The following is a 21,549-nucleotide window of genomic DNA, read 5'->3' as shown; positions in this document are numbered from 1 at the left end:
TGAGTAGGAGGCAGGGCAGTAATGACTCCCACTGAACAGCAATGACCTGTGCTCCTGTTTGCTGGGACAGCTGAAGGAATGGCCACTCATTGGCACAGGGCATTGTGGGTAGGAAGGAGTGACCTGCAGTGAAAGAGAGTCATAAACATCTCCCAAGTATATACTGTCATAGTATGGGTCAAGCCTGCTGACTGGGAGACTGGATCCCAGGGAACTGAGTGCAACATATAACTCCTTACAGACATATATACAGGGTAAGTATGAAGCTCTTTTGTGTGTGTTTTGCTTATAATGTGTCAAAAAGACTATTATGGCAGATGTCACATTGCCTGTGCTTATCTAGCTGGCTGGGAGTAAATCAGTAAATGGAAGGCAGGGTAAAGACCCTCTAAATTGGATTATATTGTATGTGTATGTTTGTCTGCATGGCACTCAATAAGAGCTAATGGCAGTAATCACCATACTTAGCTAAAATATATCTTCAATGGTTAGAGTATATTTTCTACATTGAGATTCCTGTGGGACTCTGCTTGTAGTTAGGCTTTGGTAATATAGAGACTGTTAGAGTTAAGCTGGTTGGATGTCCCAGCATTATAATATACACAGCGTTTAAAGTGTCATTGGCTCAGCATAGATGATTGTTTTTTTCACCCACCTATAATAATATATAAAACCATACACCTGGAGGAGGGGGGGATCTGCATACTCCTAAAATATTTAATAAAAAGTTCCCAATGCACTCGTCCATATTTGCTCTACTTACACTGTTCCTGTATCATTGCTGTAATAGTTTGCTTAGACACAGACTCGGCTTTCTCCATTGCACAGGAGGGCTCTGCCCTGTTTGTTTTGAAAGTCAGCTGGGCAGATGGGAATAGAGCAATGTGTGGAGGAGGGGAGAGCAGTAAAAGCCTAAATACAGTGTAACCTTTCATCTCAGATTGCCATGGCAAACAGTAGTTGTTGAAGTTGTTTAACTTGCCCTTTAAACTCCAACTGAAATGTAACCTGTCATAAAGGAGGATAACAGTGAAGGTGTGCTGGCTCGGCAGGAATGCATGTTGGTGTTCACACAGGCATAAATACAGCACAGTTAATTCATCATTACTACTCACTAGGTAATTACGCCTTCTTTTTTTTCTTTTTAAATCCAGTTTAATCTTGTACAGAGTCGTTAAAGGGGCTCTCCACCCAATCCTGTTATTTGCACAGTGAAAGTAAACTGAATTCTAGGCAACTTTCTAATATACACTCATTAGCCATTTTCAATGGTTTGAAGTTGCTGTTTATACCTAAATCTGACTCTTAAAACAATGAAACAAAAGTCAGTTCTTTTTCAGGTCTTTGGATCAACTGGCTTCTGCTTTGTTGATGTTGCTATGAGTCAGAACCAGTAGTTCAGACAGGTACTGCCTTTAATAGCAGTTACATTCACAAATAACTTTAAACCCCTTGAATATTTGTAATTGAAGTATATTGGAAATTACACTTTCTTTCATTATGCAGAAAATAGTTTTTGGTTGAACCATCCCTATTTAAATAGTGTTGTTATGCTTTATGTCAGTAAAGGGCCAGAATTCATATCATTTGTAAGTTCAGTGGCAGGACAACTTTCCATCTCTTCTCTCACTGAGCACAAGCACAGACCACTTATGCAATAGTAGAAGTGAAAAATGAGGCTTTTATGTAAAGGGTAAATGGTCCTGTTATAGATTTGTTAGACATGTGCTCTGATTGATTCCAAGTGTATTTCTAGAGTCCCTGCCATAAAGCAAGATGGGACTACTGGTTTTGCCAAAAAAGGAAGTAGAGGAAGTGACATCATACTGAGAAAATACAATTCCCCAACAAATGTAGTATACACTATATATATATATATATATATATATATATATATATATATATATACTGAGATGATCATGGGGGCACAGTGGTTACATATAGCAATGTATACTTGCCCTTTAAGCCCTCAGCAATTGCAAACACCAGGACCTGTTAGGACCTGTTATCCAGAATGCTAGGGACCAAAGGTATTCTGGATAAGGGGTCTTTCCGTAATTCAGCTCTTCATACCTTAAGTCTACTAAAAAAATCAATACAACATTAATTAAACCCAATAGGATTATTTCGCATCCAGTAAGGATAAATTATACCTTAGTTTGGATCAAATACAAAGCACTGTTTTATTTTTACAGAGAAAAAGGAAATCAATTTTAAAAATCTGAATTATTTGATTAATATGGAGTCTATGGGAGACAGGCTTTCTGTAATTCGGAGCTTTTTGGATATTGGGTTTCTCTGTACTTGTGCAATTAGGCAGGAACTGTGAACAGTGGTTCACACTTGAATATTGGGGCCCCACTCCACGTTGCATTTCTGGGTCCTTACTGGGCTGATAGTTGCACATAAAATTGTTGATATAAATGTGCCCATGCAGTAGAATCTGCCGTTATTCCATGTAACTAAATGACAGATTGCTCAGGCGCATTTGGGGGCACAAATGGAGAATACGCCTCACGTTCCATGATCAAGTGCCACATTGCATTGGCCACATACATCCAATTGGTCAGGTACAGTGCCTTATGGTGACACACGAGACTCCCCCACACACACTCATGAATGGACTACTGAAGCTCAGTTGCTGTATCTGACAGGAAGTACACAGTGCATAACAAATACTCTCCTCCAGTCAGTTAAATAACATAGATAATATGTATGTAAAGGGGAACTTAATGTGTTTCTAAATGTCCTTGCAGCTGACGTTACCATGGTTTCTTCTCAGAGGGGGAGGGTGTAAGAAACATAAACAGAGGAAGACTAAATAGATGCAGAAGCGGCCTGAGCACACAAGCAGTCAAGGTAAAGCCATTCAGAGCCGGCGGGTGGGGGGCGGTGACAGCGTTACGCTTTTAAATCAAATAATTTCCATTGTCATGGATACCGTGTGATGGCCCTGGGTGCAGTATTGGCGCTTGCTTGTGACCAGAGAATTGCTTGAAAAGGGAATCTGTCTGGTAAGGTGATACAGTGGATATATTTATAGTGATATTGGGTACATAGAATGGTATTTTTTTCTCCACAGGGAACCTGTGACCTTTGCTTTTGTTGATGTACAGCCCCCAGAAAACCCCTGATAGCCTTCATATTTTGGTAGATGCTGGGAGTTGTACTTCAGCAACAACATAAGTGCTACCATGCTGCTCTACTGTCTCCATCTTGCCTTGCAATAGCCTTACTATCCTACATAGCCCCCACCCCCCACTGCCAATGTCCTACCAACTAAGAAAAGATGTTTACCAAAATAGATCACAACCCACTATGTCCTAACCAATCCCAGCCATGGCCGAATATACCTCCAGTCTGCCCTAAGTCCACACATTCTAGGCCTTGCCCCCCCGGAGGCTTTACTATGTGTAGAGCCAGGGCAGATGCCCTACTAACCAACTATTTCCAGGCTGCAATGACGTTATTGTACAAAAAATTAAATATTTCCTTTTATAGCCTCTAATAACAAGGTATATTTGCCGTTGGCACAGTCACACTGGGGCACAGCTCTGTGTGGCACTGGCTTGCACAATGCCCGCGTGGCAGAGACTTTGCTCCTCTGATGACTTCACGACCCGATCATTGGTACAAAGGTCTCCCAGCAGCCCAGCCAGACTATTTAACTCTCATATTAGCTCCCAGTAGGATATAACCAGGTTTCTATTGACTGTGACGGCAGCTGCTTAGAAGTGCCATGGCATCAGAGTAAGTATGGTTTCTTGGTGCCACATGTACTAATAGAACTGGTTAGCGGCAGTGAATCTTTAGACGCTCTCTGTATACAGCATTGTACTGATACCCACTCTTATTCTTGTTTAGAACTGAACAAATCATTCTGACCAGGATGGAGTATGCCATGAAGTCTCTGAGCCTCCTCTCTCCCAAGTCTCTCACAAAGTAAGTAAGATATATACTGTATATATACTGGGCTAATTTAGCTTGTCACCCCGGGCGACTACCATACAGCACTGAAACCCTGGCAGAAGCCATTGTAAGTCTGACAAATGCTACCCAGTGGCCTAAGGCACACAGAGGGGATGCTCACTCAGAAATCTATCTGTTGCCTCAAAGATTGGTCTCCTCTGTGTTTATGTAAATCAAACAAAAGTGCGAATGGAGTACAGAGTGACCAATCATTATATAGGTGCCTGGACATCTCTAGTGAGAACCTGCACATAAAGTGGCATTGAGTTACCATCAGTGGGTCACACAGTGGGTCACAACAGAAGTCATTCAAATGACAAACAGCCACTGGGAAACTGCCTTGTGTATATCAGAATGATATATAGAGTAACAATCCCCTTCATAGTATATACTGTATTTGGCAGGATATGAGAGTTGCAGTTAAACAACAGCATCAAACAAAGTGCAGACATATTGTAGACTTGCCACCTTTAGCTTCATTTCTCATTTGCGAGGCATGAACTCCACGAAGGGTGCCGCAGACTCGCCCCTTAAGCAATCAGCAGTGTTTGTGTTGGAAATGGTGTACTAAAGTTCAGCAAGAGTTGGGAAATCTGGCACAGCCTGCACAGCACAGCAATACAGCATACATATACATGACTGATTATTTAGGGGCCCCCTTGTGTTTGAGTTAGAAATAACATCATGAAGAAAAGGTTTTCCTTTGCAATGTAATGATGTCATTGCTCTAATGTAATGATGTCATTGCTCTATGTAATGTGTCACAGCCCAGCGCTGACAAGCTGGGGTAAGCAATGATATGAGTGCTCTGGCTCTCTGTCACTATACCCTATTGCCTTTGTATTTAGGTGTGTGTCTGTGAGCGCTTCCATGACCCAACAGCTTCTCTCCCGCCCTGTATCCAAGCCCAGACCCTTCCGGGTGTGCAACAGCAATCGCAGTCTCCGGAAAGGCATTGTGGCTAACAGTCTGGAGGACCTAATCAACAAGGTAGGGGCTCTGTCCACATTTCTATAATCAATGAATCAATCTTCATCAATTAAATTTACACCTTAAAGTGGGCTAATTGATCAGGGCTAGGCTTAGCGTAGGGCAAAAATTTGTTGCCCAAGGCTCTGCCAGCATCATAGGGGCCACATGGGGGACGCCCAGACTGTTGTTTAAAGGGGTGGCTTAAGTAAGTTCTAAAATGTCCTGCTTCTAGCAACTTTGCAATTGGTCATCATTATTTATTTTTTATAGTTTATGAATTATTTGCCTTTGTCTTCTGGCTCTTTCTAGCTTTCAAATGGGGGTCACTGACTGCAGCAGTCAGAAACTATTGCTCTGTGAGGCTACAGTTTCATTGTTAGTTTTTAGCGATTATCTTTCTATTCAGTCCCTCATCTATTCATATTCTGTATTCTTTCATTTAAACTGCCTAATTGCTAAGGTAAATAAGACCCTAGCAACCAGATAGCTGCTGAAATTCCAATCAGGAGAGCTGCTGAACAAAAAGCTTAATAACTGAAAAACCACACAAAATAAAAAATGAAGACCAGCTACAAACTGTCTCCAGCTGGAGATAATAAACAAATAAAGATGGCTGCCACATTGCCCATTGTTCCACTATCATGTTTTCTATCGCTGTGTGTCCTTAGACTCAGGATGCCCTGCTGATGCTCGAGGCGATTACTTTGGTCCTGGATGAAGACGGGACATGTGTGGACACAGAGGAATTTTTCCGATCTTTGGATGATGGTGCTGTTTTCATGGCCCTTGCTAAAGGGCAGAAATGGAAACCTACAGAGGTGAGCTGTTACACAATATCAGGTGTCCTTGTGGCTGTATTGTAATACAGGTATGGGATCTGTTATCCGTAAACCCATTATTCAGAAAGCCTTGCATTACGGAAAGGCAATCTCCCATAGACTTTTAATATGTTATAGACTGGCCGATTCTAAGCAGCTTTTCAATTGGTCTTAATTTTTTATATTTTATAGTTTTTGAATTATTCTTCTTCTGCCTCTTTCCAGCTTTCAAATGGGGGTCACTGACCCCAGCTGGATCTGCCTGTGTATGACCAGTTTTACATGTAGTTTTGCTTATTGTATCACCTGTTTCCCACAGAATTCTGGATACCACTTATCTCTCACCAAGAAGCCTGCGAGAAAGATTGATGTTGCCTGTGTCAGTTTTGACCTGTATAAAAATCACCCTCGCGATTTCATTGGTTGCCTGAATGTCAAAGCCACTTTATATGGGACCTATTCATTGTCATATGACCTGCAGTGCTATGGAGCCAAGAGAATGGTGAAGTAAGTTTTAGGAATCAGTTAGCCCCAGGCCCAGACTGGCAATCTGTTCAGGCAAATGCCAGGAAGCTGCTGTAAGATGCCATAGACAGTCACTATTTATTGGGCTGGGGGGGCTGTTTAGGCATCTGTGTACTTGAAATACCAGGGCCTATTTGGAATCCCAGTCCATGGGTATCACCTGGTTATATGGAACATTTGGTACTGTAGATCACTGCTCATACAGTAGCTTTCTTATCCCCGGGAATGTGAGCATTGAGGCATCATGATTTCCACAACTCTAGTAACCACCAGGGATCAGTTTATGCCACTGACTAACGCTATAGCCCTTTGATTTGTCTTCTCATTACTCATTATCTTTTGCTGTTGTTAAAATACAACTCCAGGAGCCCCCAACAACCATTGAGTGCTAGGAGATATACTCTAATAACTACTAAAGAGCTGTACATTGGGCAACGCTGAAAGTGTTGCTTTCTCCATCAAGCCCTACTATAAGTGCTATCCCTTTAGGGCAGTGACAGATGGGGAGATTAGTCGCCCTGTGACAAATCTTCGTTGCCATGGGCGACCAATGTCCCCACAATGCCATCCCACCGACAAGAATGTAAATCACCGGTGTGATGGAACATACTTCGCTACGATTTGCCAAAGTCACACGACGTTGCCTTGAGAGGAAACTTTGGGCGACTTTGGCAAATCGTAGCAAAGTATGTGCCATCCCTCCGGCGATTTACATTCTTGCTGGTGGGATGGCATTGCAGGGAGATTAGTCGCCCGCGGCAACGAAGATTTGTCGCAAGGGCGACTAATCTCCCCGTCTGTCACTGCCCTTAGGGAGAAGACACACAGAGCTACAAGTAGCAGTTATTTGTCATAGCTACTAAAATAGACAATGCTGATCATTTACTGATAATTGTCTCTATGTTTGTTTTAGCAGAGGCAATTCTCAGTATTGTCTATGGAAAGGTATTTTCTGGCTTATAGTAGCCGTGAAAAAGTAGCTGCTACTAGTAGCTCTGTGTGTCTTGCCCTAATTTTTCCTACTGCAACTGCTGTTCTAACATTGCTATTGCAGTGTGTGCAGGGTCTGGGCAGTTGCCCTACTTGGAATCAACTCTGTTTGATATGTATCCAGTACACTTTGGCTGTGGCAGTGCTGGGGTTTCTAATGGCGGGTAACTGTATTGCAGGGAAGCGCTACGCTGGACTTTATACACCATGCAGGCCACAGGACACGTGCTTCTGGGAACATCGTGCTATATGAAGCAGCTTCTCGATGCTACAGAAAGACCAGTTACAGAGGAGGAGAAATCCAGCACAACCTTGAGAGACTTTATCCCTTTCTCCCCCTGGAAGATGCTGCAGTAGATTTACCTGTGTTGCACTACAAGAAGCTATGGCCTATTCCAAGTGATGGCTTACATGACTCTGCATAAACTGTGCCTAAAGGAATATACCATGGGGCTCTTTAACTTAAATTGCATAAGGCTGCTGGCCATATTTCTCTGGCCTTTGTTTGCTCTGCAATCTATTATAGTAAGGAAAGTAGGTCCCAAAATAGCTTCTCGGCACGCTCCAGATTTCCTGAGGGTTAACCCTATCACCCCAAGCAACTTGTACAAAGTCATATCTTGATGTGGGGGAAACCCCCATCCTTTTATTTCTTTTCCATTACACAATAATTCACTCTATCATCCCACTATTCCACAAAAAAATATATTTTATTAGCTTTTGGGGCCATTTCCACTATTTTACTATGTTGCTCATAGTAACGTTAAGCTATTATTACTAAGCAGGAGTTGGCGAGAGTTTAATTTACACTTACTGCCCTCCACCCCTTTTCTAAGAAGGGGCACGGGGCTCTTATCACTTGTCTTTTAGGGTCCCTCACAATTACATTCTAAAACCTATCAAGAGTCACGTACTTTAAATAGGCTGAAACCTCCTCTAGGAAACATCAGCTAAGTGAGGCAGGGAAAGTGTTAATAAAAAGTAGTCAGATTACAATAAAAAGAATAATATTAAGGGGCATATTTATGATAGCATATATGCCAATATCACTGGTGATGTTGCCCATAACAGATCTTTGGTTTTGTTTTCCAACTTGTAGGTGACCATTACATTCCAATTGCTGATTGGTTGCCTTACACACTGTAATATATATGCCCCTTAAATGTATTCGCTCCAGCGGAAGCCTTTGCAATGCAACTAACACTGACTGTTACATGTTCCATACACTGTGCTTTATGGACTTTAGAATGAGTATTTATATTTTAATATTGTTATAAACCTACCTGTACCATATGAATGATATAATTAAAACACTTTTCCCCTCCCGGTCTTATAATGTTCTGTATTTCCATCCAGGGATTATATAACCTGACAGTCACAGGCAGGGGGCAGGTGTGAGTTTCTCTGAAAGAGAAGTAATCTGAAAGCAATTGCCCTAGCTGCCCACCTCAGTCATGCTATGAACTCATGTAAAGGGAAACTGAAGCTTATTTACCTGAAATTCCACTATTCAGTATGACTGAAGTAAAGATAAAAATATATAGTACTTAGAAAATTGGTAAATATAATAGAGCAAAGAGCTGTACTCAACTTTAAATACCGTGCTGGCAATGGAAAGGGAAACACATGGGCAGGCTGTGGCCACCTCCTTGCAAGGTTTCCTGTTGGGCCACTCTGTGCCTTGTGCTGGACTTTCTATCAGGGGCAGAGTTCAGTTTGCAAGGGGTATGTGGAGTGCCTGATGGATCATCATCAAAGGCCCCATTTTTTGCAGCATTGACTGTTCCATCATTGGTGGCTACTGGCTATCCCTTCATAAATGAACCCTAATGCATAGTCAGTGGAGCCATAGTTATTACTTGGTGCGCTAGCTGGGAAACATAAATATATCCTTTAGATCCTTTAGGTGTTGATGTGGGTATGAGGGGCATACCTACAGAGGAAGCAGACCCTGCACTTGTAAGGGTGCCCAGGAGTGTAGATGGCCCTAAACAATAAGCAACTTCAATATATCATGGTAGCATAGGTCAACTTACACATGTTTTGGGGCCCTTAATTGAATATACATCAGTTAAAAATATGCAGCCTTTTCATTATTTTTAATGTAGTAATAAGGTTTGGAACAGTTCCCTAAGCTTGCCCCCCTGTTCTCCTAATGATCTGGCTGGCTACTTTGTTGCTCAAATAAAATGCCCTCAGTCGGCACTGTCCAAATCTCACAATTTCCTGCTCAAATGATGTCAATAAGGAAAGGAACATCCCAGTGCAATGCATTGTGGGTTATGTAGTTCCTGCATGCTGTCTGTAAGCTGTGAAGAAGTTGTTACAATCTGTAACATCAATGTTTTAGTCCCTCCTCCCCTGCCAGGATTTCAAATGATGCAGAAAGAAAAGAACTGTTTTGCAGCTGGATTTCAGCATATAAAAATGGTATTTATTCCTACAGATTACAGTGATAGGTATATTAGGGGTTTCTATGTTATGTGGGGCTCTTTAACAAATTTTGGTTTGGAAGCTGGAATTCTCCCTTAAGATGCTGTTGGATCAATAAATTCTGGAGGGCTTCAGGTTGCCTACACCAGGCTTAAAGGGAAAACACTATAGAAGAAAAACTTCTCCTTGCCTCCTAGGTCACCATACATGTGACATTTTGATGGTGCCTTGTGTATTCAACACAGTGTCAGGGACGGAGCATTTCTGTCTGAATACAGCAATTTTCCTGCTGCTTAGGACCCCACTTCCTGACACTGAAGAACACACAGCAAAACAGATCACAGGCATTTGTGGTGGCACTAAATATAATTTTATAAATTAATTTTAATACTCTGCACATCCTAGGTCACTGGATTTGACAGCAAGTAACAGGCATAGGATTGAGTTCTTCTAGGTCTAGGACCTCCTTGTCTTTTAAAGCTGCCATCCCCTGGTGCCTATATAGAAGATATGGCCCTGGATGTGACTGCATTTGGTCAGAGAAAACAGTATTAAGAAACTGATTGTCAGTAGGTGTGCACCTATGGAAGAAGCAGACCATGTGACTAAAGGGGGCCCAGGAGAAAGAGGGGCCCAACAAGGAAAATATTCAATATGTTACTTCCCTGTAGTGCCAGTTCATGTGGGAAATTTGTATTTTGTGGATTCAAAAAGGCACAGGGCTACCATTCCTTATCCAAAATGTTGTTTCTAGGTGTGGTGATGGTGGGGTAGACTGGAGGCATATTCTTAAATGACCTGTTTTGGGGAGAGATCTAATATGATAAAATCTTTTCATCTCATTGTTTATAGGTTGCCACATAATGAGTATACCACTGGTTGTATGGCATGGATAGTACAAGGTATAGGGGTTCCAATAAGGGGCAAACAACAGCCCCACCCAAACACCTGGCAAATCCCTAGCATATGCTGAAAAGGCTACTATGGCAGACTGTAAGGTACCCAGTACAGGTAGGACCAGGCTTGGACTTGGAATCAATAGGCCCTGGCGTCTCGAGTACACAGAGGCCCAAACAGCCCCCCCAGCCCAATAAATAGTGACTGTCTGTGGCATCTTACAGCAGCCCCTCTGGCATTTGCCTGAACCCACAGCATGCCAGTCCGGGCCTGTGTAAGACATCATTCATTGCCACCTGGCCAGTAAAGGACGCTTGATGACTATATAATTATCTAGGCTGCTATTGTTGCTTTTTATCTATCTTTTCTCATTAATAACATTGGCATCACTTATTTAGGCAACCCTAGGTAAGGAAAAACGATTACACAGATAGGGCTCCGTAGGGTTGCCAAAAAATGATGTTTGGTGCCAACCGTGCCAATGTTATTAATAGGGGAAAATATGAAAATAAAGGAACCATAGATAAGTATGCCACTGTGTTAATCATTTATGGTAAGAAGGTAACCTGAGGGATAAGAGGCCCCATAAGCTGAGCCCCCAGTACCCCCAATGGGATGAGTAAATACTATGCAGGCAGCTACCATACTGTTACAAAGACAGATATTTGGGACATTCACATACAAAACACAAGAATCAAGCTATCACCTGAGCAGACTTTTTTTATAGAAAGAAAGCGATATAAAAACTACATTTCCCAGCATGCCTTGGCGTTTATGCGACACTGCGCATGTGCCAGCAAACATGGCGGCGCCCTGGCAGCCAATGTGATTCCTGGTCCCTGTGAGTGGTGGTGCCGCTGCCAGGGTGAGACCGGGCCGAACCGTGCGGAAATGGCGCTGCTGTGCCGGCAGCTGGGGGGCAACAGGTCGGGGCTGGCACTTATTGATCGCTTTTATTTCCGGGCCTCCTGTCACTTCTCTAATGTCAGCAGAGTCCCCTGGTAAGTCACTTATAATGTCACCCTGTCACAGGGGTAGGGTTTACTCTGAAATACTCCTCGTATAACGTTATAAAACATTTAACTTGTGATCATAACTTGTTGCCATGGGTGGCAGGAAGCAATAGAAAGGGAAATATACCTTGTTGTAAGGCTGGTTTACTTCCACTTTAGTTTGCTCTGGCATCAGTTATATTGCAAAGTGGCCTTATTCAACTGCATGGGTTGGAGCTGCCATGCTAATAGTTACATACATAGTTACATAGGGTTGAAAAAAGACCAGAGTCCATCAAGTTCAACCCATCCAAGTAAACCCAGCACCCACAGCCTATACTTACCAATCTTTACTATCGCATACATAAACTATAAATACAACCACTAGTACTAACTGTAGATATTAGTATCACAATAGCCTTGGATATTCTGATTGTTCAAGAACTTATCCAGGCCCCTCTTATAGGCATTAACAGAATCTGCCATTACAACATCACTAGGAAGGGCATTCCCCAACCTCACTGCCCTCACCGTGAGGAACCCCCTACGCTGCTTCAAATGGAAGCTCCTTTCCTCTAATCTAAAGGGGTGACCTCTGGTGCGCTGATTGTTTTTATCGGAAAAAAGAACATGCCCCTTATCTGCCTATAATCCCCTCTAATGTACTTGTACAGAGTAATCATGTCCCCTCGCAAGCGCCTCTTTTCCAGAGAAAACAACCCCAACCCTGACAGTCTCACCTCATAGTTTAACCCTTCCATCCCCTTTACCAGTTTAGTTGCAGTCTCTGCACTCTCTCCAGCTCATTAATATCCTTCTTAAGGACTGGAGCCCAAAACTGCCCCCCATACTCAAGGTGAGGCCTTACCAGGGACCTATAAAGAGGCAAAATTATGTTCTCATCCCTTGAGTCAATGCCCTTTTTTATACAAGACAGCACTTTATTTGCTTTAGTAGCCACAGAATGACACTGCCTGGAATTAGACAACTTGTTATCTACAAAAACCCCTAGATCCTTCTCCATTAAGAATCCCCACCCCCCGTATCATTCTGACTTCATATATAGGGTTGTTAAAAATGGAAGAAAGGTACAGGGAGTTATATAAATGCCAATATGGCCTTTGTTGCCATTGCTGTGTAATTCCATGTACAGTAAACAAAGCGGTGCACCCTCTTCCTATGGGGTTTTCTGTGTCACTGTTTATAGATTTTAGTTGTGATGCTAGCCTTTATGATTTAGCAATAGCAGTATTGGGGAGCTCAACACTGTTAACTTACCCAAACGGTAAGCCTTTATGATTTAGGCAGAGTGCCACTTTGGGGCGATTATTCTCAGGGCACCATCGGCACCTGTCTGGTTACTTTTACCCATCACCGTTCCCTTTCTATTTAAAGGTATAAAACCCACCTTGATGTGAGGGATAAGGGGAGAAAACCTCGCTCCGAGCCGCAGTCGAGCAGAGTCAGCATCTTGAGGGATCCTGGCGTTTTTGTTGTGGATAAAATGTCAAGAGAGAGAATTTGCCAACTGCTGGTGGAAAATGTGGTGTATCTTAAAGGTGCTGGGTTCTGGCAAAAATATAATATTCAATTTTTTTTTATTTCGGCCAGTTCCAACAGTCACTTCTTATTCTCACATTGTATTATATTTACAAGCATTTCCTATGAACAGAAAAAGCCAATTCCTCTCTCCCCCCCCATACAGTCTATTCAACCCCTTCTTGTACTTATCTAATGTATCAGCCAGTACAACTGATTCAGGGAGGGAATCCCACAACTTCACAGCTCTCACTGTAACAAGCCCCTTCTGAATATTTATATGGAGCCTCCCTTGTTCTAATTGGAGTGGGTGCCCTCGTGTCCGTTGGAAGGACCTACTGGTAAATAAAGCATTAGAAAGATTATTATATGATCCCTTTATATTATCTATACATAGTTATCATACCCCCTATATGCGCCTCTTCTCCAGTGTAAACAAACCCAACTTGGCCAGTCTTTCTTCATAACTGAGACTTTCCATGCCCTTTACCAGCTTAGTTGCCCTTCTCTGGACCCTCTCTAACTCAATCATGTCCCGTTTGAGCTCTGGAGCCCAACACTGCACAGCATATTCTGGGGCCTTACCAGCGCTCTGTAAGAGTAATAATGACCCTCTCCTCCTGCAATTCTTTGCTCTTTTAATGTTAATGTTAGCCCTAGCAGCTGCTGCCTGGCATTACTGTAACTCATAAATATGCTGAAGCTGTAATACTGCAATGTCAGATGAATCTCTAGCATATTAATACTCTACACTAACACTCCAGTACCCTGGTATTCCAGTGCTTTTATGCTCTAATACCCCAACCCTCTTATGCACCAAAGCTCCAAACAGCTAATCATCTTATGCTCTAATACTCCAACATTCCACTCAGGACTCTTATCAACTAATGACAAAATACTCAAAACATACTAAAACCTTATGCTCTGATATTCCAAAACTCTAATAGCCATGCCCTGCCCTGCCCTCTAATCCTCCACATTTTTGAGCATACTAATGCTTTAATACTCTACATACTTAGTGACTCTGAGTATTCTCTGATGCTGTGATATTTCAATGCCCAGCACTAACGCTTGTACGGTTTGATAATTTAATACTCCAAGACTGATACTCTAATTACACCAATTCTCTATCAAATAACCCAATGCTTTTTTGCTTTATTGCTCATACTCCAATACATTTATTCTCCACTACAAATACTTCAATACTGTTATGCTGTAATGCTCCTTAGTTCTAATGGGGGTGATGTAATAAAAGGCACTATGTATGCCCAGGTGCAGTAACCTATAGCAACCAGTCATTTACTGGCTACCTGTTCAAATCCTTGCTTTGGGTTTCTGCACCTAGGAAAACTTAGGGGCATATTAATTATAATGTATAAGCCAACATCACCAGGGATGGTGTTTCTTAACCCTTGAGTCCCCATGCTGTTTAAGGCGGGTTCCCATCATCCCCTTTAATATAGTAGATGCAATTTTTACAATAGAGAGTAATAATGAGATAAATAATTCAATCTAAGACAATATAAGGGTCTGTAGCATGATTCAAAAAATTAATTCGAGAAAAAAGGTTAAGACACACTTTAGTACAGTGGCCAGAGGGCTTTTCCTTTGCCTTTGGTACTACAAACATTTTTTATTTACATCAATCAGATTTATGTAATAAACATTCCATCTCTGTTAATCCCTAGCGGCCAATTCAATATTTGTTTTCAAACAACTGACTAGTGAATGCGGCTTGCTGATTGGTTGCTGTGGATTATGACCCAAAGCAGACTCTGCACCTTTTGTTACATGACTCCAAGTTGCTGTTTTTTTTTTTTCTAGAGCTCCATGAACAATTCATAGCAACCATTTTTACCATAATGGAAAGACAAGGAATTGTGGTTAAGAAAAGTCATGCAATCGCTGCTGCAAAGAGGGGGGGGCCTGATTCCTTGATATCTGAATAATATTGCAAGGATTGTGTCTGTCTCCATTCTAATGCCATTCCCCATCATTTTGTCTTTCAGGTCCACTTGTGGCTATAAATAAACCTCAGGGCTTATCAATTACAGGTAAAAAAAACAAAAGCTAATTCCTTAACTCTATCCCCGTATGTAATAAAAGACACTAATTTTGTCTAGGTGCAGTAACCCATAGCAACCAATAAGTTTGATTTTAAACAGGTGACCAGTAAATTCAACTTGCTGATTGGTTGCTATAGGTTACTGCACTTGGGAAAACATAGTAGCTTTTATTACATTACCCCCTAGGTGGGGGGGGGGGGATCAGATTCTGATGATACCTAGATGTACAATCAGGATTCCAACCCATTCTTTACTTACTTTTAAGATTTTTCTCTTGCTGATATCTACAGGGGTGGATCTATTGAATCTACTGCGCTGGGCTGGGCCACTCCCCTCCTCCCCTAACCCCTGCTCTTTTTCTGTCTGGTCTATAAATGTGTGTGTGTGTGTGTGTGTATATATATATATTTATTTATTTATATTGCACCCTCTCACACAGACCAATTTAAGAGAGAGGTTTAGCAGCCACATATATTAATTCATGCTATCAAAGTCCACACATGCTCCTCGCATCTTTTGAGTGCCAGTGACACTGCACATGCTCCGTATGCTTTGCACTTCAATTGAGAAGCTAAACTTTGGGGCATCAGAAATCATCAAAACATTAGCAGAAACTGAGGTCACATTTCGAAGCTTCAGGGCTGATTATTAATTATTTTGATGCAGGATTTTCCATGCTGCCATGTAATGATAATTTAAATTAATTACTAGCTTTGCAGCATTAACTTTATATTCTGTATATGTAGTATAGTGTGAGTGGGCCCCTAAGCTCAGGTAAGTGCCAGCAGCACAGAGTATATGCAGGGAATCAGCAGAAAAGAATATGGGGGGCTACTGGGGCATTTTTTGGGGGCACAGATCTTCCCTGCTAAAGGGCTGTGGGGGCCTTGTCCCAAATATAAGGAGTAGCATTTTTGTATAAATCATTATTGAGCTTTATTTCTGCTTTAAGGAACAATTTCGTAATGTCAGTTTAGTACACTGGGCACTGGTGACAGCATATGTCTCTGTCTGTTTTTTTCAGGGAAGGAGCAGGAGGTGTCTGTGTCTTCACTACTAGCAGATCTGCAGCAGCACTTGGGACTCGGCAGTGACCTTCATATAGTAAAAGCAGCACCAAAGTAAGTATATAGTGGGTAGTAGGTATCCCAATAGGATCATTTGTTTTTAGTTTTCTGCCGATTTTCTCCTGTCTGTGTAAGTGACTCATTATAGCACTGCAATGATCTCCCTGTGCTTACTGTTCTAATACAGCTTAGCCAGGCCCAGACTGGCAATCTGTGGGTTCAGGCAAATGCTAGAGGGGCTGCTGTAAGATCCCATAGGCAGTCACTATTTATTGGGCTGGGGGGGCTGTTTGGGCCTCTGTGTACTTGGAATGCCAGGGGGGCTGTAAGGTGCCACAGACAGTCACTATTTATTGGGCTGGGGGGGGGCTGTTTGGGCCTCTGTGTACTTGGAATGCCAGGGGCTATTTTGACTCCCAGTCCAGACCTGAGCTCAGCTCTCCTGTTATTGCTCTGTAGTGACATGACTGCGTCACTGAAGTCATCTTATTAGGAGCAGCAGTGACAGAAACACCCCCATATTGGTGCAGAATTTTGTGTAGGCAGCACAGTGGGTTATTGGCTACCCCTGCTGCCATGCAGAGCTGGGGGTCCTGAGTTTAATTCTGCCTGGGATACTGTCTGTATGGAGTGCATATATTGTCCCTGTGTGTGTATGGGTTTCCTCCAAGTGCTCTGGTTTCCATAAAATATAGATTGGCTGCTGTCCCTAGTGTGTGTGTTGTGTGTGTGTCAGTTATTTTAGACTGTAAGCTCCCTGGGGCAGGGACTGATGTGACACAAAAACAATCATTAAAATGCTGCTGCATACAGTATGTCAGGGCTGTGTAAACAAAGCACAATAATAGTAGTACATACAGCAGCCCTGGAATGTGTGGTGCTCTAAAAGCACACCCTGGCTTCCAGAACATCATTAGTGATAACCCAGGGGACTCCTGAACAAATTAACAGCATCTCGGCCATTATATCACCCGTGGCTTGGTCCTAAAAGTCGCTTCTTCTGTTTCTTTTATAGAGAGTTACCCTTGCCAACACACCCTAATGATACATGGTTATATAATTCCTCCCCCATAATCCTCTCTTTCACTTATCCTGTACAGAGAGAGTTCAGGTCTGGTCCTTCTCTCTACGTGTCACATGACCACAAAGCGACTTGAGGATTATTATGCGCTCTGTCGTAAAGCGCAGAAGCCAACAGCGTCTTACTGGTGAGTTTATGGCATGGGAAGGTGCACACTTAGACTTTGTGCCGAATAGGCTGTGCCCGTGGGTTGTGCTGACCGTTTGGTTAACACATACAGACACACTAACAGCCTTTTTACTATAAAATGTTTGCATAGTGAAATAAAATGGGATTCTAAGCAACTTCCCAATATACATTCATTGTACAGGTCAGTGGGTTTAAACTTGTAAATGTAATTGCAACTGCTTAACACGCGTGGTCTCTGTTAGTGCAGTGATGGCGGGGGTTCCACACCCAGCGGAGGGGGAAATAAAGGCTGCACTGAAACTGGAACGAATTGAAGATTGGCAACTGGTAAGATTGTGTATAACTTATTCAAAGGGGACATTGTTTAATATAAAGGGGGTGCTCACCTTAAAGGAATACTGTCATGGGAAAATGTTTCTTTCAAACACATCAGTTAATAGAGCTTCTCCAGCAGAATCCTGCAGTGAAATCGTTTTTTCAAAAGCACCAACCGGATGTTGACTGTGAGAGAGAAGAAAATATATGGCCTTTTAGTAATGACTGTTATTCTGTTTCATGACAGGTTGTACCAGTCACAGATCCATCAAAAGGGAGACTGGAAAGGAGAGAAATAAAGAGAACCCTGACCCGATATAAGGTTCTAGACTCTGCAGATGGCTGTGCTCTAGTACAGCTGCAACCTATGTCTGGTATGTTGGTGACGAGACATCATGGGGGTAGGAAGGGGGGTAATTATAGTGCTCCCATGGAGTTCCGGTGGAACTTGCAGCCATATCACATATACACACTCTGCTCAGTTTTATTAAGATCCAGTGAACCTGCCTGCACATTTTTGTATGTAGGAGGAAACCCATGCAGATATGGAGAGAACACACACACACTGCTTGCAGATAGTGCAACAGCTAGAACCAAACTCAGTGCAAGGCTGCAGGGCTTACTACTGAAAGGCTGAGGTAATAGGGGGTCTGAGCAGCAAGGCAGGGGTGCAGCTTTGCCCTTAGTGCTTAACCTTTGTGTAAAGCTTTTGGGATCTGTGCTGCTGTCACTTACCTGAGCTTAGGGACTGAATCACAATATAATATGTATATATATAGAATATATATGTCACAATACAAGGCTGGTTAGTAGTTAATTCAGGGTCACATTACATGGCAGCTCAGAAACTAGTGCAGTCTGCACAAGAATTTAATCATACCCTGTAAACTCAGCTGCTATGACAGATGATCCTCATTTTTTGCTTGATAATCTCCCACAACCCCTGAGTTTAGCCTTCCAATATCAACCCAGAACACACCGAGCATGTGCAGTGCCACTGACACACAAAGATGGCCTAACAATATCCAAGATACAGGGGACAACTTTTAAGGCCCAAATCATTAGTATTATAGGGCTGCTGAACCTCTGGGCTAATACAGTAAGTTTAATACAGTGGAGGAAATAATTATTTGACCCCTCACTGATTTTGTAAGTTTGTCCAATGACAAAGAAATGAAAAGTCTCAGAACAGTATCATTTCAATGGTAGGTTTATTTTAACAGTGGCAGATAGCACATCAAAAGGAAAATCGAAAAAATAACTTTAAATAAAAGATAGCAACTGATTTGCATTTCATTGAGTGAAATAAGTTTTTGAACCCTCTAACAAAAAAAGACTTAATACTTAGTGGAAAAACCCTTGTTTGCAAGCACAGAGGTCAAACGTTTCTTGTAATTGATGAGCAAGTTTGCGCACATTTTAGGAGGAATGTTGGTCCACTCCTCTTTGCAGATCATCTCTAAATCCCTAAGGTTTCGAGGCTGTCTCTGTGCAACTCTGAGCTTGAGCTCCCTCCATAGGTTTTCTATTGGATTAAGGTCCGGAGACTGACTAGGCCACTCCATGACCTTAATGTGCTTCTTCTTGAGCCACTCCTTTGTTGCCTTTGCTGTATGTTTTGGGTCATTGTCGTGCTGGAACACCCATCCACGACCCATTTTCAGTTTCCTGGCAGAGGGAAGGAGGTTGTCGTTCAGGATTTCACGATACATGGCTCCGTCCATTTTCCCGTTAATGCGAATAAGTTGTCCTGTGCCCTTAGCAGAAAAACACCCCCAAAGCAAAATGTTTCCACCCCCATGCTTGACGGTGGGGACGGTGTTTTGGGGGTCATAGGCAGCATTTTTCTTCCTCCAAACACAGCGAGTTGAGTTAATGCCAAAGAGCTCTATTTTGGTCTCATCAGACCAAAGCACCTTCTCCCAGTCACTCACAGAATCATTCAGGTGTTCATTGGCAAACTTCAGACGGGCCTGCACATGTGCCTTCTTGAGCAGGGGGACCTTGCGAGCCCTGCAGGATTTTAATCCATTGCGGTGTAATGTGTTTCCAATGGTTTTCTTGGTGACTGTGGTCCCTGCTAATTTGAGGTCATTAACTAACTCCTCCCGTGTAGTTCTAGGATGCTTTTTCACCTTTCTCAGAATCATTGACACCCCACGAGGTGAGATCTTGCGTGGAGCCCCAGAGCGAGGTCGATTGATGGTCATTTTGCGCTCCTTCCATTTTCCAACAATCGCACCAACAGTTGTCACCTTCTCTCCCAGCTTCTTGCTAATGGTTTTGTAGCCCATTCCAGCCTTGTGCAGGTCTACAATTTTGTCTCTGACATCCTTGGACAGCTCTTTGGTCTTTCCCATGTTGGAGAGTTTGGAGTCTGCTTGATTGATTGATTCTGTGGACAGGTGTCTTTTATACAGGTGACTAGTTAAGACAGGTGTCCTTAATGAGGTTGACTAATTGAGTAGAAGTGTCTAACCACTCTGTGGGAGCCAGAACTCTTAATGGTTGGTAGGGGTTCAAAAACTTATTTCACTCAATGAAATGCAAATCAGTTGCTATCTTTTATTTAAAGTTATTTTTTCGATTTTCCTTTTGATGTGCTATCTGCCACTGTTAAAATAAACCTACCATTGAAATGATACTGTTCTGAGACTTTTCATTTCTTTGTCATTGGACAAACTTACAAAATCAGTGAGGGGTCAAATAATTATTTCCTCCACTGTATATAAAATATATTTTATCTACATTTCTTGCCATATATATTTTAAAGCTTTTTTTCTCTTTGCAGTTTTCCAAGCCCAGCTCTTGGTGCACAGCACACTAATGTTCTGCCGAATTCTCGGGGACCACACATACTCGGCCCGGGTGGGGAAGGTCCTAGGAGAGAATATTTTTGTTCCAATGGACATTGCGCTTCCCCGCACACAGGTAAAGCAGTGGAATTATGGGACACTGTGTCTTTGTAACTGCAGTGTCTTTCCTTGTACAGTACAATGATAGAATGCACTTTCAGTGCTCCCCTAGCTGTAATTTGCCCCATTAAATGTCCCAATTAAAAGCCAGGGTATGGTGCATATACACCTGTGGAAGGGTTGTATAATTTAATATGAAATAATAAAAAAATAATATTATGGCAGGTGCTAGAAGAGAATGTTTTGCGCCGGATGCACTTCACACAACAGCAGATGCATCGCATGCCCCTCCATCTACACTTTCAACAACTTATGATTCCCGGTGAGTCTCCTGCAGAGGGGGACACCTTTCTCGATGCACCACCACCCCCTTTCTTCCAACGGACTCTCCAACTGTTGGGACTGTATGCAAACAAACAGCTTTGCAGTGACAGAGACACTTATACAGCCAAATAAAGACTTTTCTTCTAAAGATTGTTGTACAGCAGTATGGCAACGCCGGGCTGGCTCCATGAATGAACTTACTAAAGAATTCTGTCTGTGCTTCTCGATATCTGTTATTGAGGATTCCTAAAGGTGACCATACACGTTAAGATCTGCTCGCTTGTCGAGGTCGCCAAGCAAGCAGATCTTCTACCAATATCGGGTGAATTTAGGCTAATTCGGTCATTTGGCCCTGGGGACAAAAGATCGAATTAGAACGCCGGTAATAGGCGCAGTCGGTTCTGGGACCATATCAACGAGCCAATGCGACTACATTTTTTAACTTGCCCAGTCGATATCTGCCTGATTTCAGGCCAGATGACGGTCGGGCAGGTCTGACGTTTGTGCCCCTACACGG

At 42.5% G+C, this 21,549-nt stretch overlaps 2 protein-coding genes across 7 annotated transcripts; both read left to right on the top strand.

Annotated features, from left to right (window-relative positions):
- Nucleotides 1-19: 19 nt before the first annotated feature.
- Nucleotides 20-8,603, top strand: cidec (cell death inducing DFFA like effector c). 5 transcript variants are annotated; one of them, XM_012960955.3, is made up of 8 exons: nucleotides 20-254; nucleotides 1,020-1,118; nucleotides 2,757-2,859; nucleotides 3,865-3,942; nucleotides 4,818-4,959; nucleotides 5,610-5,759; nucleotides 6,079-6,266; nucleotides 7,454-8,603. In XM_012960955.3, exons 4-8 carry the CDS (start codon nucleotides 3,890-3,892, stop codon nucleotides 7,629-7,631), a joined length of 711 nt encoding a protein of 236 aa, XP_012816409.1. In that variant the 5' UTR covers nucleotides 20-254; nucleotides 1,020-1,118; nucleotides 2,757-2,859; nucleotides 3,865-3,889; the 3' UTR covers nucleotides 7,632-8,603. The 5 variants fall into 5 exon arrangements, with proteins under 5 accessions (XP_012816409.1, XP_012816410.1, NP_001008102.1 ...); NM_001008101.1 differs by lacking the exon at nucleotides 1,020-1,118 and having other exon boundaries at nucleotides 196-254; nucleotides 7,454-8,597; XM_012960956.3 differs by lacking the exons at nucleotides 1,020-1,118; nucleotides 2,757-2,859 and having other exon boundaries at nucleotides 105-254.
- A 2,776-nt stretch (nucleotides 8,604-11,379) lies between these two features.
- Nucleotides 11,380-21,251, top strand: rpusd3 (RNA pseudouridine synthase D3). Of its 2 annotated transcripts, XM_002933048.4 has the most exons (9): nucleotides 11,380-11,605; nucleotides 12,992-13,155; nucleotides 15,145-15,189; nucleotides 16,226-16,322; nucleotides 17,369-17,476; nucleotides 17,721-17,805; nucleotides 18,041-18,167; nucleotides 20,585-20,724; nucleotides 20,934-21,251. In XM_002933048.4, the coding sequence occupies exons 1-9, from the start codon at nucleotides 11,496-11,498 to the stop codon at nucleotides 21,162-21,164; spliced, it is 1,107 nt and encodes a 368-aa protein (XP_002933094.3). In that variant the 5' UTR covers nucleotides 11,380-11,495; the 3' UTR covers nucleotides 21,165-21,251. The 2 variants fall into 2 exon arrangements, with proteins under 2 accessions (XP_002933094.3, XP_012817148.1); XM_012961694.2 differs by lacking the exon at nucleotides 12,992-13,155 and having other exon boundaries at nucleotides 11,489-11,605.
- Nucleotides 21,252-21,549: the final 298 nt, after the last annotated feature.

Source organism: Xenopus tropicalis, chromosome 4 (genome assembly GCF_000004195.4).
Source record: "Xenopus tropicalis strain Nigerian chromosome 4, UCB_Xtro_10.0, whole genome shotgun sequence".
NCBI lineage: Eukaryota > Metazoa > Chordata > Amphibia > Anura > Pipidae > Xenopus > Xenopus tropicalis.
Note: the sequence above shows the minus strand (reverse complement) of the source record. Positions and strands in the feature narration are given on the sequence as shown.

Coding starts and splice junctions, on each gene's coding strand:
- cidec (XM_012960954.3), top strand. Junction 4,960..5,609: donor TGGAGGACCTAATCAACAAG/GTAGGGGCTCTG, acceptor GTGTGTCCTTAG/ACTCAGGATGCCCTGCTGAT. Junction 6,267..7,453: donor GGAGCCAAGAGAATGGTGAA/GTAAGTTTTAGG, acceptor ACTGTATTGCAG/GGAAGCGCTACGCTGGACTT.
- rpusd3 (XM_002933048.4), top strand. CDS start 11,496: ATGGCGCTGCTGTGCCGGCAGCTGGGGGGCAACAGGTCGGGGCTGGCA. Junction 15,190..16,225: donor TCAGGGCTTATCAATTACAG/GTAAAAAAAACA, acceptor TGTTTTTTTCAG/GGAAGGAGCAGGAGGTGTCT. Junction 20,725..20,933: donor TTGCGCTTCCCCGCACACAG/GTAAAGCAGTGG, acceptor ATATTATGGCAG/GTGCTAGAAGAGAATGTTTT.